At 42.1% G+C, this 16,846-nt stretch overlaps 1 protein-coding gene across 2 annotated transcripts in view; it reads left to right on the plus strand.

Moving 5' to 3' along the window:
- Positions 1–16,846, plus strand: part of LOC108702845 (tubulin-specific chaperone D-like) — a 124,302-nt gene that overhangs the window by 96,058 nt on the left and 11,398 nt on the right. For both annotated transcript variants that reach the window (XM_041578731.1, XM_041578730.1), the window contains 5 exons: positions 10,191–10,274; positions 10,448–10,606; positions 11,050–11,188; positions 14,877–14,998; positions 15,230–15,307. In XM_041578731.1, coding sequence (XP_041434665.1) covers positions 10,191–10,274; positions 10,448–10,606; positions 11,050–11,188; positions 14,877–14,998; positions 15,230–15,307 — 582 coding nt within the window. The remainder of the gene's footprint in view (positions 1–10,190; positions 10,275–10,447; positions 10,607–11,049; positions 11,189–14,876; positions 14,999–15,229; positions 15,308–16,846) is intronic.

Here is a 16,846-nt window from a genome sequence, read left to right on the forward strand (position 1 = left end):
AGTAAATAATGTTAAACATCAGACATGATGGGTGTATCATTGTGATATGACAGAGTAGTAAGAACATGATAAAGAACACGATAAAGTGCAGATGTGCTCATAGAGAACAACTGTATCCAATGGCTATTTATTTATACAATGGCGTACAGTGGCTGTGTAACGTTGAGGTATATAGTAAGGTCAGATGGAGTGTGTGAGAGAGATCTGTCCGGTCCCTGAGTATTCAGGAGCCTTATGGCTTGGGGGAAGAAACTTTACACAGTCTGGTAGTGAGGTCCCTAATGCTTCGGTACCTTTTTCCAGATGGCAGGAGTGTGAGGGGTAATTCAGTATATATATTTGCTTGTGTTTACAAAAACAGGGTTTTTTAGTTACAAAGCATAAAGCACCAAATTCCTAAAGGTCGACTAAAGCTATAGGGCGGAAAATAAGAAATATATAATTAGATTTATATGCCCCTGTTATCCTAAAAATAACCCATTCTTTTCTGTCTATGAAACAGGACTTTGTACTTTGAAATGTTCCAAGAGCAATTCTCTCTGCCTTATCTGACTTCACGGAGAGCTCATTAGCCAAACAGCCATACTATATTTCCTATTCTGTTCCTCGTGGTCCAAGTGGCTTCCCAGTCTAACAGGCTTCTTCTACATAAAATATAAACCTTCCAGTACTCTTCATATAAAGCCTTTGGAGAGCTAAAACTCACATTCTGAGGATATAGTTTATTTAGCAGCTAGGTGGAAAACGATTGGACCCTTCACACAACTAGTTGTTTTCAGATAGATCACCAGAAATAATGACTTTTTCCAATGACTTTCTATTTTCTACGTGTACCCGTTTTTATTATATTGAAGTGTAAGGTGTTTTTTTTTTCACCATCTGAAGCAGCTCTGTTCTTTTCTACTTTATTTGATCGGAATGGTTAGTGGCAGGTCGGGAGATGGGGAAGTCCAATTGTTCGAGGATTCGAATGATGGGATCTTTGTATCTATGGCCAGCTTTAGTTGATACATTTCTTATCTTTGTCCCTGCTGAGCAGAATCTCTGGGTTTCATTACAGGCAGCTGTTAGACTTAATACAATAGTTGCTAATATTCTGGAGATGCTGTTGAGAAATGTATAAACTAAATGTTGCAAAATTGTAACAGTTTAGAGTCTGCACTTGAATTACTGAGCTGCCAGACTCAAACACCAGATACACGAACATTGAACTTTAGGGCTTTAGCACACGGCCAGATTCGGGGAGATTTAGTCGGCTGGCGACTAATCGCGTCTTCTTCGGGACGACAATCTCCCTTAATTGCCTTCCCCCTGCTAAAATGAAAAATTGCCTGCGGTAATGCACTCGTGGAACTTCGATTTCCGAATTCGCCCAAAGTTTCCTTGTGAGGCAACTTCGGGCTAATTCGGAAATTGAAGTGCCGCGAGTGCATTGCTGCAGGCAATTTTTCTCCCTGAATCTCCCCGTGTGCTAAAGCCCTGAAACTTAGATTTTGGAAAACAGTAAAAAATAAATAATGTAAAGTAATTGAAAAAAAGTCTTTATTTCTGGAGAACAATAGAAAAACAACTGAATTGAAAAAAGTATTTTGAAGGGGTTGTTCACCTTCCAACACTTTTTTTTTTAAGTTCAGTTGTTTTCAGAGAGTTGAACAGAAATAAAGACTTTTCCAACTGCTTTCTATTTGTGACCGTTTTTCTATTATTGAATTGTTATTTTTCACCTTATGTCTTTCTGAATTGGAGGGGGGGGTTGTCAACTCTGTAACTGTTTAAGAACGGGCCGATTTGGGGAGACTAATCGCCTCTTCTTCAGGGTTACAGTCTCCCCAAACTGCCTTCCCCCTGCTAAAATGAAAAATCACCTGCGGCAATGCACTCGCGGTGCTTCGATTTCCGAAGTCGCCAGAGGTTGCCTCACGAGGAAACTTCGGGCAACTTCGGAAATCGAAGCGCTGCGAGTGCATTGCCACAGGCAATTTTTCATTTTAGCAGGCAGAAGGCAGGGGGAAGGCAGTTTGGGGAGATTGTCACCCCGAAGAAGAGTTAATTAGTCACCAGGCGACTAAATAGAACCGAATCTGCCCGTGTGCAAAATGAATGATGGGATCTTTGTATCTATGGCCAGCTTTAGTTGATACATTTGTTATCTTTGTCCCTGCTGAGCAGAATCCCTGAGTTTCATTAAAGGCAGCTGTTAATTGATACAACAGTAACTAATATTCCCCAGATACTGATGAGAAATGTATCAACTAATTGTATCAACTAAATGTAGCGAATTGTAATAGTTCAGAATCTGCACCTGAATTACTAAACTGCCAGACTGGAACAGGACAGGAACATTCAACTTTAGACTTCAATTTTGAAAAATGGTAAGACATAAAAGATAGAAAGTAATTGAAAAAGTCTTTATTTCTGGTAAATAATTTTAAAAATGAACTGAAAAAAAGTGTTTGGAATAGTGATGAAATAGTGATGAAAACCTCAACCCGAACCTGCAAAAGGTCGGGGTCGGCACGAACCCATGCGATCGGCGAATAAACCCACAGGTCCCACAGGTATAGGGCCACTTGCACATCACACTAGTTTGGAAGGTGAACAGCAGGCCCAGACTGGCAATCTGTGGGGCCAGAGGGGCTGCTGTAAAATGCCATAGAATGTGACTATTACGTGGGCTGGTGGAGGCTGTTTGGGCCTCTGCGTACTTGTAGCAGTTCAGACCTAGTGAACAACCCCTTTAACATTATGTTTAAAGGAAAAGTAACACTAAAAAATTGAAGTGTTTTTAAGTAATGAAAATATCATGTAGTGTTGCCCTGCACTGGTAAAACTGATGTGTTGGCTTCAGAAACACTAATATAGTTCATATAAACAAGCTGCTGTGGAGCAATGGCGGAAATTGAAAAAAATGCTATATGGCACAGGTTATATAGTGGATAACAGATAACATTCTATTCTACAGAGTAATCTGTTATCTGCTGTGTAACCTGAGCCTTTTCTCCTTTTAATGGCTGCCCCCATTGCTACACAGCAGCTTATTTGTATAAACAATAGTTGTGTTCTTGAAAAAAACTCAGCAGTTTTATCAGTGCAAGGCAACACTGCATTATATTTTTATAGTACACAGAGGCCCAAACAGCCCCCCACAGCCCAATAAATAGTAACTGTCTATGGCAACTTACAGCAGTCCCTCTGGCATTTGCCAGAATCCCCAGCTTGCCAGTCCAGGCACTGTGCCTCAGCTGCTTTATTCTTTGCAGCACTGGCTGGGCAGGCAATTTGTGGCACTCTACCACTTATTGAGGGTTCTGAATAACTAGAAAACCAACCCATGCACAACAACCACACAGTTCACTGCTTAAGTGGTGGGATTTTGGGACTTCCAGGGACCCGTTTATTTCAATCTAAAATATGGAGAGAACAAGCAATGCCCAATGTTATCCATCAGTAGCATGCAAAACAGCTAGGGTTGCCATCTGGCCGGTATTTTAAAAATGTTTAAAAATGATGCTTGATGCCAATGTTATTAATAGGAAAAAATGGCAAGAATATAGGAAGGCCGGTATTTTTTTTCCAGAAAAGGTGGCAACCCTAACAACAGCAAGCATTCTGGGAGAGATGTTCATGCACAACATGTAGTCTGCGGATCTCAAAAATGTTAGACAGAGAGCCTACAAAACTCCAACACGTGTAAAAGCAATGTTGGTACTTACTACATATATATTCAGGGTCGGACTGGGGGGACCGGGGCCCACCGGGACTGCTGGTCCAGGGCCCCCGCCCCCCTACTGCGCGCATGCGCGAGCGCACTTCTCGGCGCGCAAGCGCCGATACGCATGCGCAAGCGCCGATGCGCATGCGCAAGCGGTGATGCGATGCGCATCGCCGAAAACTTTTTAAAATTTTTTTATACTATTAGAGGGGGTCTGGCCCGGCGGGGGCCCACGAGGGTCGGGGCCCACCGGGTTTTTTCCCGGTGTCCCGCCGGGCCAGTCCGACACTGTATATATTTAACTTATTTTATTGTTGTTTGATGGGCAATATTTTCTTCCATCAACTAACCCAGTGCATTTTATAGATTAGGCACCAGGGGGCAGTCATAGGCTAGGAAACATCACATGCTACAGGACTTTATATAGAATAATAATAGATAACGTTATCATTATAGCAAGCAGTCTTAAACACTGGTCTGCCCTCACTCACTGCCTCAGTGTTGCTTCTTGATATATGTCCTTACATTTATGGTTTCTGTTCCTGCTGAAATGTGCTCAGTACTGAGGAATACCTATGCTGCCATAGTTCTGTGGTATCTCTCTGTACAAGCTATGAGCAAATTTAGGGGGCTGTTCCTGCTGAATTTTGCTTAGTACAGGGGAATACCTATGCTGAGAGTTTTATAGTATCTCTCTGTACAGGCTATAAGCAAATTTAGGGGGCTGTTCTTTCTGAATTGTGCTTAGTACAGGGGAATACCTATGCTGAGAGTTTTATAGTATCTCTCTGTACAGGCTATGAGCAAATTTGGGGGGCTGTTCCTGCTGAATTGTGCTTAAAGAGTAGTAACTAAAAATTGGTATCTCTGTACACAAAATTGCAAATAAATTGGGAAAAACACAAAGGAAATGTCAAACACAAAAGGAAATTGATAAGAATAGTTCTTACTGGGCACTTTAAACTCTGCCCAAGAAACTGACACAGTGGGGTCAATTACTGTATCAACACTCGGCAAACTAATAGCAACTAATCAGTGGTTAGCTTTTTAAAACCAGCTGCAAGTAGAACAATGAATGCAGCAATCTGATTGGTCGCCATGGGTTACTGCCCATGGGCAAATTTGCCCAGTGTTGATAAATGAGCCCCACTTGTCTCAGTGGCTCAGACATATACAGTAGGCCAGGTTATCGGGCTATAAGTGCAAATGAATTCCAGGCTTCTCCCTTGCATGTTATCCTTATTTTAAATCAGTACCAGTGATATCTCCTGCCTCTGCTCAGCCGTGTGTGTGTGTTGATGTGTGCCCTTGCCTCCCCCTTACAGCCTGGCTTGTAATTCAATGCCCAATAAACCTTCCCATCTCAGGGAAGGAGATTATGAAGCAGCTTATGTACCTGTGCCTCGTGCTCTGCATTCATTCCTTTTTTACAGAGATACAAATTGATCTCTTGTCATTATGTGCAGCCTGTTGTCTTTTTTTTGTCATTTTAATTTTGATTGTTTTTAAATAGGAGGTACACTTAACAAATAATGTTGGTTCTGTTGTTATAAAGCAAATTTAAGTCACATTATGTTTCAGCATTGAAAGTTCAAGTAAAAAAACCTGTGGTGTCTTCTGAGCTGACCTGCTCCACTCTCAGATTTCTCAATGTGGCATAAGAAGAGAAGGCAGCTGTATATTAGTTGCTAAACTCTTCCTATTGCATTTTCCTACCCCTGGCCTACTGGCTCCATATCTTTTCTAAAGCAGGCCATACAGTACATACAGAGATCCTCTTGTTTAGCAAAGTTGCCAAATCAGCAAATGTCTCCCTAGGTGAGGGAGGTGATATCAGGCTGATAGAATTATGGGTCCCTAGGGCCCAACGATTGGATCACAACGAGAAGAATATGGGTGGTTAGACTGCATCAACAAACCGATGCGCCCTTGATCCAACGGGGCTTTTAAATCTGCCCAATTGACTTAAGTCTTTAAGTTTTTGAAACAATGTGTTTCATAACATATCACTCGCCTCCTGCACCAGTACAGATCTATCCTAGCACCCTTATTGCCCCCTATTTTCAGCTAACTGTACATTGTTAAGCCACATAAAGCTCAGCCCTTTTGTACCTTGTAACGTTATCCTGTAAGATGGCTTCTTAGACAGTAGAGTATGAGAGAAAGGTGTATATTGTATTTTATACCCCACTCACAATTGTCCCTTTCTCTTCCAGTAATGGCACAGCCCCCAGTAGCCTCCAAAAGCTAAGGCTCAGACTGAATTTAGTGTTAATAAAACAGTAAAAAATGCAGTTATCCCAGATTTGTGCTCTCATGTTTCATAAGGAGCTCTCAGACCAACCAGTGTCTCAGATACAGACATTCATATCCTCATAATCCCCAGGAATGATAATACCAAGCATAGCAGTTTCCTCTTATTAAAGGGGAAATATGAACTACTGACAGTCTGAGATTCACAGGTGCCCCCCCTCATCCCACTGCTGAAATATTCCCTTACCTCCTTTCCTTTTGTTGGTTGTTTTAGCAACACTTGGAGCTTAAGAAAACCACCCTGGCATACCTTAACATAATTTTAACATAATGCATTACTAATTAGTACTACTAGTACATGTATATAGCTGGCCAAAAACGCAAAGATACAGTCGTTCCATGGCAATACCGATATCTCTGCATGTACTGCCTATCTGACGATGGGTGACTGTCACTACTATTTATTGGGCATGACTTTTGTATGATTGCTGTCTGTTAATGAATGGCCAGAACATCGTCTAATTTGTTATTTTTCCTACTTACTTTAATCTGAATGGTTAATGGTAGATCTGTAGACTAAAACGAACAAGCGTTTGTCTCACAAAGAATAAAGTCTATGGCCAGCTTATGTACCATGATTGATTGAATATTGCATGATATGTGTGTCACCAGATAACACCCATGTGGCAATAGAATATGGAAGACGATATCTGTCCTCTGCCAACAGAAATTTAAAGGAATTGTGTTCCTTTAAGCCAAGTTCCCTAGTGCTTGGCTTAGACGCGCAGCTCCCCAGTGCTCCAGAGCAGGGGGCCCCGTCCACGAAATCCGGCACTGTCTGTGTCTGCATAAACAGTAAAGATTGGCTCAATGACTTCCCCTGTTTTTGACAATTTATTATTGGTTTTCCAGTCTTCCCTCGGGCCTGAACTGCACTGCACAACCTAAAATGTTTAATAACAGAAAATAATAGCAATTAGCATAGAAGTGACATAGACATAATCTGAGAATGTCCATGTTTCAAATCTTTCTGACTACTCTGTAGCGGCTAGTGATAATCCAGATGCCCTTGAATGAGATAAATATGACATGGTGCTTTGTTAGTATAGGCTCAGGTCCGGACTGAGAAATAAAATAGGCCCTGGCACTTCAGGTACACAGAGGCCCAAACAGCCCCCACCAGCCCACTAAATACTAACTTTCTATGGCACCTTATAGCAGTCCCTCTGGCATTTGCCAGAACCCACAGATTGCCAGTCAGGGCCTGTATAGGCTGGAATGTTAAAAAGCCAACAATTAGGAATCTCTTAAGGTGCCCATACATGGAGAGATCCGCTCGTTTGGCGATGTCGCCAAACGAGCGATTCTCCCTCCGATATGCCCACCTTGAGGTGGGCAATATCGGCTGATCCGATCGTGGGCCCTAGGGCCCAACGATCGGATCCTAACGATGCCCAAACGTGCGATCGGATCGCGGGACCGCATCAACGAATAGATGCGGCCGTGATCCGACGGGATTTTCTGTCCCATCCGATCGAGATCTGGCCGTCGCGGGGGCCCCATACACGGGCCAATAAGCTGCCGACACGGTCTGTCGGCAGCTTTTATCGGCCCGTGCATGGCCACCTTTAGTTCAATGTGAATCTTTTCTATTTTAGTGCAATAATGTGGAGAAGCCAAAATGACCACTTAGCTGGGGCTTGAGGTGTTGGTTTGTGTTTAATTAAAGAACAAGCCATTTGGGTGGAATTGGGATCATAGAGACAAGCACTTTGGTGGCAGAGAAGAGCCAGGTTGCCATATACTTTATTTCTTATTTAGTGATACTGACTATTGTGGCACCCCCATAACCTGATATCCTTGACATGAAACACTCTATGTTAGGGGCCAGAGACCCCTAAATACCAGAGTTACTACAAGCCCCTAAGTGAAACCCATAACATGGAGTGAGAGCAGTAACAGTAAGGAGCAGCATGGATAACGTGTTGTATATCACTCTTTGTAGGGAGACCATATTAAAGGAGGAAATTGGAGGAAAGTGCAAAACAAGACCAGTGGAGTGGAGCCAGACGTCTCAGTGTGATACAGGAGAGGTTTCCAGATCAGTAGGCAGATGTCTGTTGCATCTTCATGAGAAACCAGGCATCTCCCAGTTGTGAATATATATAGCTTATCTCTTCTGTGTTGCTGAGGCATGCCCACCATGTCTGCAGGATAAACAAACCTCAGTCTGCACAAAATGATATATTTCAGCATAAACCTGGATATAGGGTTTCATGTGTATTTGTGTTGGCGATATATCAGCTTTGGAGGCAGTTGGAGGCTGGTCAATATTTGTCTAACACATCAACTTTTTCAGGCACCACAACACTAACCCATCCACCTGCCTGTAATGTAATGCTTAATGTTGATTTCATGGGCATATAAATTGGCTTTGGGAGGAAACCTCAAACCTTAAAAGAAAACTATACCCCTGAACAATGTAGGTTTCTATAAAAATATATGGCATAAAACAACTCGTATATGTAAATAAGCCATTTTAATAATAATATATTGTTTTAGTAGTATGTGCCATTGGGTAATCCTAAAAAGAAAATTGCCATTTTAAAAGATAAGGACCACCCCTTGGGATCCTTGGATTTATGGTGCACACAAACAAACCATACATGTTAAGTCACATTAGCCAATGAACAAACAGAGTTCTGTCTTTTATTCCCACACTTCTTCCTGTTACAGTTAAAGTTGCATTATTTCTGGTCAGGTGATCTCTGAGGCAGCTCAAGGACTGAACACCTCCCTCTGCAGTTGGGTTCTGGACTTCCTGACCGACAGACCTCAGACAGTCAGGATTGGAAACATCATCTCCAGAACCACCACATTGAGCACCGGAACCCCTCAAGTCTGTGTGCTTAGTTCTCTACTGTTCACTCTGCTGATGCATGACTGTGCAGCCACGCACCGCACAAATCACGTCATAAAGTTCGTGATGACACGACCGTGGTGGGTCTCATCAGCAATAATGACGAGTCACCATACAGAGAGGAGGTGCAGCAGTTAACAGACTGGTGCAGAGCCAACAACCTGTCTCTCAATGTAGACAAAACAAAGGAGATGGTTGTTGACTTTAGGAAGACTAGGAGTGACCACCTGCCACTGTACATCGATGGTTCTAATGTGGAGATGTCAAAAGCACCAAATTCCTTGGTGTCCACCTGGAGGAGAACCTCACCTGGTCCCACAACACCAGCTACTTAGCCAAGAAAACCCAACAGCGCCGCTACTTCCTGCGCAAGCTGAGGAAATCCCATCTCCCACCATCCATACTCAAAACCTTCTACAGAGGGACCATCAAGAGCATCCTGAGCAGCTGTATCACTGTCTGGGCTGGGAACTGCACTGTCCTGGAGCGCAAGACCCTACAGAGGATAGTGAAGACAGCAGAGAAGATCATAAGTGTCTCTCTTCCTTCCATCACGGACATTTACACCCACGTCATGTTCTTTATCATGTTCTTGCTACTGTCATGTCACAATGATACACCCATCATGTCTGATGTTTAGCATTATTTACTTAACATATTACATCTACTGAGTGTGCACTGTATTGTCCTGTCCCTGCACTATGCTGTCCTGTCTTGCAGGAGTTGCATATTTTTGCACTTGCACTTTTTGTCTGTTGTCTGGCACATCTATATTGTGTGTAGCACCATGGTCCTACAGGAACATTGTTTCGTTTCACTGTGTACTGTACAAACGTATATGGATGAAATGACAATAAACTCACTCTTGACTCTCTCTTGACTCTTGAAGTATTCATTTTGGGGGTATAGTGCCATTAGAGTAATGTTAAAGGTAAAGTCATAGAGGAGTTTCATGGCCATATCCAAACACTCTAATGCACTTAGAGTGTTATAATTATGTACAGGCTGCAGGCTGAATTATACAAGGAACTCTTGACTACCACTCATGTATTATAAGGGATAATGTACCCCCTACTGTAAATTATAATTATATTAGAAGTCACTGAGGGGTTCTGTGACCATATAAAGGCACAAGGCTGCAGGATGAGTTATACAGGGGATTCTGAGTATCACTTATGTTGATGTACCTCCCTACCTTACTCAATTCAGTGATTCAGCTCATATATTATGCCATGACTGAAATCCTTTTTGTGATATTGAAATCCCTGTCGGAACCCTAAACTGATTTTCTTGTTTATTTCCCAGGGTGAGGGAGGCAGCGATGGCCAGTCTTCAAGATGTGACATTACTGATTGCTCAGACTGAGACATCTCTCCTAGAGCCTGACTTGTAAGTGGATTCATCACATGTTACTGATATATATCTATATATCTATATATATATATATATATATATATATATATATATATATATATATATATATATATATATATATATATATATATATATATATATATATATATATACTGTTAAATGAATGCATTTTTGTGATTTTCTTGCAGTGTCCAGCGGATAATGTGTGCGCTCTGTCAGCAATCTGCTGAGAAAATTGACAGGTGTCGAGCCTTTGCTGGATCTGTCTTTCTTAATCTCCTTTACTTTAACAACCCACCAGTCCCACATATCCCACATAGGGAAGAACTGGAGAGGATATTTCCCAGGTAACCACTGTACAAATGCCCCACACAGACAGGCCCAGACTGGCAATCTGTGGGTTCTGGCAAATGCCAGAAGGGCTGCTGTAAGATGCCACTTTAATGACTATTAAGTGGGCTGTCTGGGCCTCTGTGTACTAGGAATGCCAGGGCCTATTTTGAATCTCAGTCCAGTCCTGTACACAGTGATTCCATCAAGCTGACCACTCACACATGTTATCATGGATTTATACAATTACAGTAAGGCCAAGATTCATGTCCCTTAAAAAAATCAGGGTTTGGAACTGAAGATTTGATGCACTTTATTTGGATGTTTTTAATCTGATCCATTGCTTAAAGAAAATAATGCAGGCCACTGTTGTGACCCCATGAAAGCTGTATGCATAAGTAAAATTTACATGCGAGAGAAAGCAGTGTCTATAAAAATAAGCAATATTTTGTCTGCACAGAACACAAGCAGAATCCCTGAACTGGAATGCGCCATCACACGTTTTCCCCCAGATCACCCAGTTACTAGGATTTTCCACATATCGGTACTATGTACTAATGGGCCTGACCGTGTCTGTGGGTGGACTTACTGAATCTACGGTAAGAATTATGCCTAATTTTACTGACGGAAAACATAATTTCTGAGATTTATTGCAGGTGCTTTTAATTCCAGTCTGGAGAGGGGACCCAGCCCAATTTCCTTCCGTAATACAGATACAGAGAATTACATCAAACCACCAATTTATAAAGGTCCAACATTTAGTATTCTACATCACTGTACAATAAATGGGTGTGTACACGGAACATACAAAATTACGTGTATTAATAACCAATAACTGATACAAGAGGTAAAGGAGGCTCTGCCCATAGGAGCTTACAATCTTAAAAACTGTAATGTTGATGCAGAAAGATCAAGCTGATTATTAATATGAAATATCCATGTGAACAGATACTCAATCTACTAGATATTATACAGAACTGGACTGGTGAGTTTTGGGTTCTAGCCAGAGAGGATGTACAGCTCAGGTTTATGTCATAGGAAAGTGAAAGGGGTATGGACAGAGAGCGGATAATCCATCTCACTGCCTGTTATACAGACTCCAGTCCTGCAGAGGGAGCACTTGAGCTTCATTCACACTAACAGCTGTGTGTTCGGTGTTTTAGTTCATAGGTTAGAAATATTACTGTCTGATTATAATTATGCTGGGGCAGGTCTCCAGATGATGTGGGTATACAGCTGCCAGCACTGCTGAAATTCTGCAGGGCCATTAGTTGCCCACATGATTGCTGTACATGTTGTCCAAGGCACAGGGTATTTAGGTATTTGGCCACATTCAATTGTAAATTGTATAAGCATGAAAACATTTCCTTGGGTGCCACATAAGGGGTGTGATTGGCTATTTGGTAGCCCCTATGTGGACTTTCAGCCTACAGGAGCTTTTGGCAATATACCTGGTTTCTGTGCAACCAAAACATGCCTCTAAGCCTGGCATTGAAAAATAAGCACCAGCTTTGAGGCCACTGGGAGCAACATCCAGAAGGTTGGTTAGCAACATATTGCTAGCGAGCCACTGGTTGGGGATCACTGGATTATAGGCACAGTATATCAGTCATGTCTCATTTGTTAAATGTCCCTTTCCTTTGTGGGGCATCAGGAAACTGCATTATAAAACCTGAAAATAGCTATCTGAGGGCAAAAAGTAGGATTAACGAAGGGTAATCTCATATCCATTTATTTTATAGAACTGAAATAGAACTTTGAGTCTCTTAAAATAGCCTACAAGGAACTGGCCTGCTGACTGTAGCAAATGACTAAGACAAGTTATGCAGATAACTAAGAATATGTGTGCACATATAATCAGTGCTGGATTAAGGCTTTTAAGGACCTGACTATTCATTATATAATATTAAAAACAAAATGAAGGCATATTTACTACTGTTATGCAACCCCCCAAGAGATTGTGATCTGAACTGCAAGGACGTTTGTTCAAGTAAATGAGCTAAATCCATATTACAGTACTTTATACAATTTACTATTGGCATACTTTCCTGGGACATTAAGGTGTTCATTTAAGTAAAGGCGGGTATGGCCAATAAAAGCTGCAACTGGCTTCAGACAAAGACACGGCAGCTTACTGGCCCTCTTTGTATGGGGCCCTCCTTGTATCTGGCTGAAAAGTGATCAGATATCTTTCAGATAGGCTATAATTGTTGCCAAGCTCCCTTGGCACCCATTATAACCCAGTCAGTCAGTCATTTTTCCTGGGATTTGGCTTTAATGTTTCATTTGCCCCACTGGGAACCTGACTGCTTTATGGTACATGTGCCTGTGTCTCTGCCAGAACATTAATTGTATTTATATCCTTTTTTATCTGATAATACTGTCTTGCTTTTTATTAATCTCTCTATCGGTTCCTCTTGGCACCAAATGCCTGCACCCTCTTTATCTCTCCCTATTTCCCACGTTGAGAGGAAGCTGCAGAAGGCTGGCTAGTTCCTTCTTGCCCATGGGGGGCTCACAGTTAGACGGGATCAAAGCCAATGCAGCGGCTCACTCAGGTTGGGTTACATCCGGGAAGAGTGTAATTATCATTTTTATATCGGAGACATTTAAGGGCAAACAATGCCAGAAAAAAATTGCATTCATCAAAGCTCCAAGACGACATCTTACCCAGGCCTTGTTGTGTTGGTACAAAGGAACATGCAGGTACTGAAATGAGGGCATAGACATGTACAAAGGGAAGGGAAGGGAAGAGAATGCTGGAAAGTTTGCTTCATTTATATATTAGCAGCTTCATGGTGCGTTATGAGGGAAGGAGGGAGTCACTCCTAGGTAGGTGTGAAGCTGGGCACACAATGTGTCCTACACTGTAAAGCTGGCCATAGATGTTGAGATTTTTAAAAGATCCGATCCTCATCGTGAGACCACGATTTTCTCAGAACGATCGTACGATCGTACGAATTGTCCATCAACTAAAAAGACCAATTTGCCAGGAAAACAAAGGGGAGCTGCCTGCTTGGCCCTGCAAACATAGATAGATTGCACTGGGACCGACAAAGATTTTTTGACCTGGCAGATCAATTTCCTGACAGATATATATATTTATATACAGAAATTCTCTGCAGCAGAACAAAAGAGCATTAGTAGATGCAGCACCTGCGGCCCAGAACATTCTCTTGGGGCTCACTTTGTAAGTTGGATCAACTCCTCATAAGTCAGAAGGAATATCCATTAGGTCTGACTATAAGGATTACATTACTGCTACATTCAGTGTTGCTTAGCCAAGTTCCATGGAAACCAAGTTGGCGGTGGAGTGTGTGGAAAGTTTCTCAGTAGCTCTTATGGCTTCCTACAGTACATGGGCCAGCTAAATGCAAAATAATTATACAGAGAGTAATAACAGAGACGGTTTTTCGTATTCTGCGTGAAGTGATTACATTTGCTGAGCAGTAGAACTCCTTGTGGCATGTCTACGATGTGCCACGTCTAATGACCTGCTGGTTAATGTAAATGGAATCTCTTGCTTCCCACAGGGGCAAAACTATTTCATGTAGCTCTTTGCTATTTTTCGGTTTTCCTAACCTAAGACATGGGATAGCGGCACCCTCCTCCCGCTGCTTTTAATCTAAAATATGCTGACCCATAATAATTATAGTAAAGGGGAGTGCACTGTAAACATTAGGCCTCTCTGCCAAAATATAATATTATATTACATAGCCGAGGGGTTTATAATGATTATGCGCCCTCAGGGGTATCACATATATCAAAGGTTATAGGGAGACAGATTATTACTTATTCCCTGCTTTTTAACCTTGTTGTATAGTTTCCCATGACCCATGTTATAAAATGTGTGGCATATCTGTGGTGTCATTGCTAAACCCATGCCATCATTGTGTCAGGCTTTAATTATTGGTCTCATTCCTTCAATTATGAGATTTCACCCAGACAGCACCCTCTGTTAACCATCTTAGAAGAGACCAACCCCCAGCAGAGTTCAGCTCCAGCGTGCTGCACAAACACTGCGATCCCACACAGCCAGGAGAAATGGAGAACCAAAGAAACCGATTATTCTTATTTTAAAAAATAGAGATTTATTGAAGAATCATTAAAAATGGTAAAGGCATGCCCAGAACATATTGTAGGCTGCCCACTTTACCGGCCACTTCCTCAGAAGCTATCTACAATATGTTCTGGGCATACCTTTAACATTTTTAATCTCCTTCGGTGCTCCATTTCTCTTGTGCTCAGTGCACTAATGTTCCCCGTTTTTTTCCCCCTCCCATACAGGTGAGATACTCTGCTCAGAGCCTGTTTGAATACCTTCGGGCAATACAGAACGACACAGAACAAATGGATGCTTTTTCCTCCTCACTGCTTCAGGTCTTCCGTGACAATCAGCACATTGATAGGTATCTCCAATCCTCACCAGTTTAATGCCCTCTCTGTCTTGCCCAAAACCCTCTGTCTGTGCCAGTGAGACACCTGGTACACTAAGAAAGACCACAAATGGGGCAGCATTTATTTCAGTTGGTTACAGGCACTAAGATTATGGGGTTCCTAAGTATCCAGTATTCATAAGGTGCATTTAAGGGGGTGGAGGGCACAGCTCTACTCACTGCATATCTTCTTTTCCTTTCTAGGGTCTCCATTCCCCTGCTGAAAATGTTGGCACAGATGTTGGCCAATGGCTGCTTTGAGATCTACACACAGGAGGAAGAGTAAGATTTCTAGTATTATATATATATATATATATATATATATATATATATATATATATATATATATATATATATATATATATATATATATATATATATATATATATATATATATATATATATGGTCTTGCATGACTACTACTTAGCCGGATTGCTTGGTCGTAGCACCACCCTGTTAATTGGATGAAGGGCAGCCATATTGCTTAGTTACAGTATACAACATGTACAGACTCCATCATATATACAGATATACATTTCAACGGTGTCTCCAGTAGCACTTCCTCCCAGCTGCACATTCACATTGTCCTGCACTTCAGCTCCTTCCCAAGATTAATAAGGGAATTCAATATCATTTTGGTAAACAAAGTGAGGGCGTTGGCCTGTCCTTCCTCACCAGGTGCAACTTCACTTCTCTTGGCGGTTTCACCTTTTTGCGGAATTTCCCTAATTTTTTCAAGCGAGCATTGAAACTGAAGTCTTTATCCGAGAGGCGCAGGTTGGGTTCGTTCATACAGAGGCACAATTGGCAGCCGACCGGAGCGAGAGTAAGGCTGGACTTGGCACAGTCAGTCCCGTCATATGGTTCCCTTTACTTAATGAATTCCAGATGCCCCTCTTCAAGTGGTCTCTTTGTTCCCATGTGTTCTGTTTGGAGGAATGTTGTCAAATGAGTTTGAAATCCTTTCTAATTTGGCAAATCATTCTCTATTCTGTTATTCTCTATAAGGGTGCTTCAAAACTTCCATACAGGATAGCTGCAGGAATCCATTCCTGTGTCCCTGAGTCTCTGTCCTGCCTGGTGCTTTTGGCCTGCAACTCCTAGCAGGGCCGCCATCAGAAATCCCGGGACCCCGTACAGCAACATTTTCTAGGCCCCCTGGTCCCCGTCCACCCCAGATCCTGCCCCCACACCACAGTAAAAAGTCCACACAGACATCAGCACAAAAACGTTAACCCTCCTCCACCATTTACAAGTTATAAAAAGCCTTTGGTTGTCAGGACCCCCTTATTAGTTAAAAAAATAACATTGGTGGTCAGGCCCCCCCCTACAAGTAAAAAAATAATCATTGATGGTCAGGGCCCCCCTATAAATAAAAAACAAAACAAAAACATATTGGCGCCAGGTCCCCCCATAAAAGTAAAAAAAAACATTGGTGGACAGGGGTTTAGTAAAATTTTAAAAAACATTGGTTTTTAAGTGGAACTTACCTTAGGTTCTTCTTAAGCTTCTTTGGCTCCTTTCGTGACTTTGGGTCTTCAGCTTCTTTGGCTCCTTTTGTGGCTTCAGGACTTAAGCTTCGGGTCTGTATGTGGCTTCTGGTCTTTTTGCGGCTTCGGGTCACTTCCGCCCTGGTAAGGGGGGCCGGCTAATTCGAGAAGTTCAGCACAGCTGGGGGCCCAGCCTGAAGACCAGTTAGGGAGAGATTTGGGGTGAGTGCTTATTTGTGCCCTGGGTACCTCTGGAACTATAGCAGGGTGACTGATAACCCAATGTTTCTGTTTATCTGTAACCTTGTTATGAGCTAAGGGGCCCAGTTA

The sequence above is a fragment of the Xenopus laevis genome, chromosome 9_10S, assembly GCF_017654675.1.
Source record: "Xenopus laevis strain J_2021 chromosome 9_10S, Xenopus_laevis_v10.1, whole genome shotgun sequence".
Taxonomy (NCBI): domain Eukaryota; kingdom Metazoa; phylum Chordata; class Amphibia; order Anura; family Pipidae; genus Xenopus; species Xenopus laevis.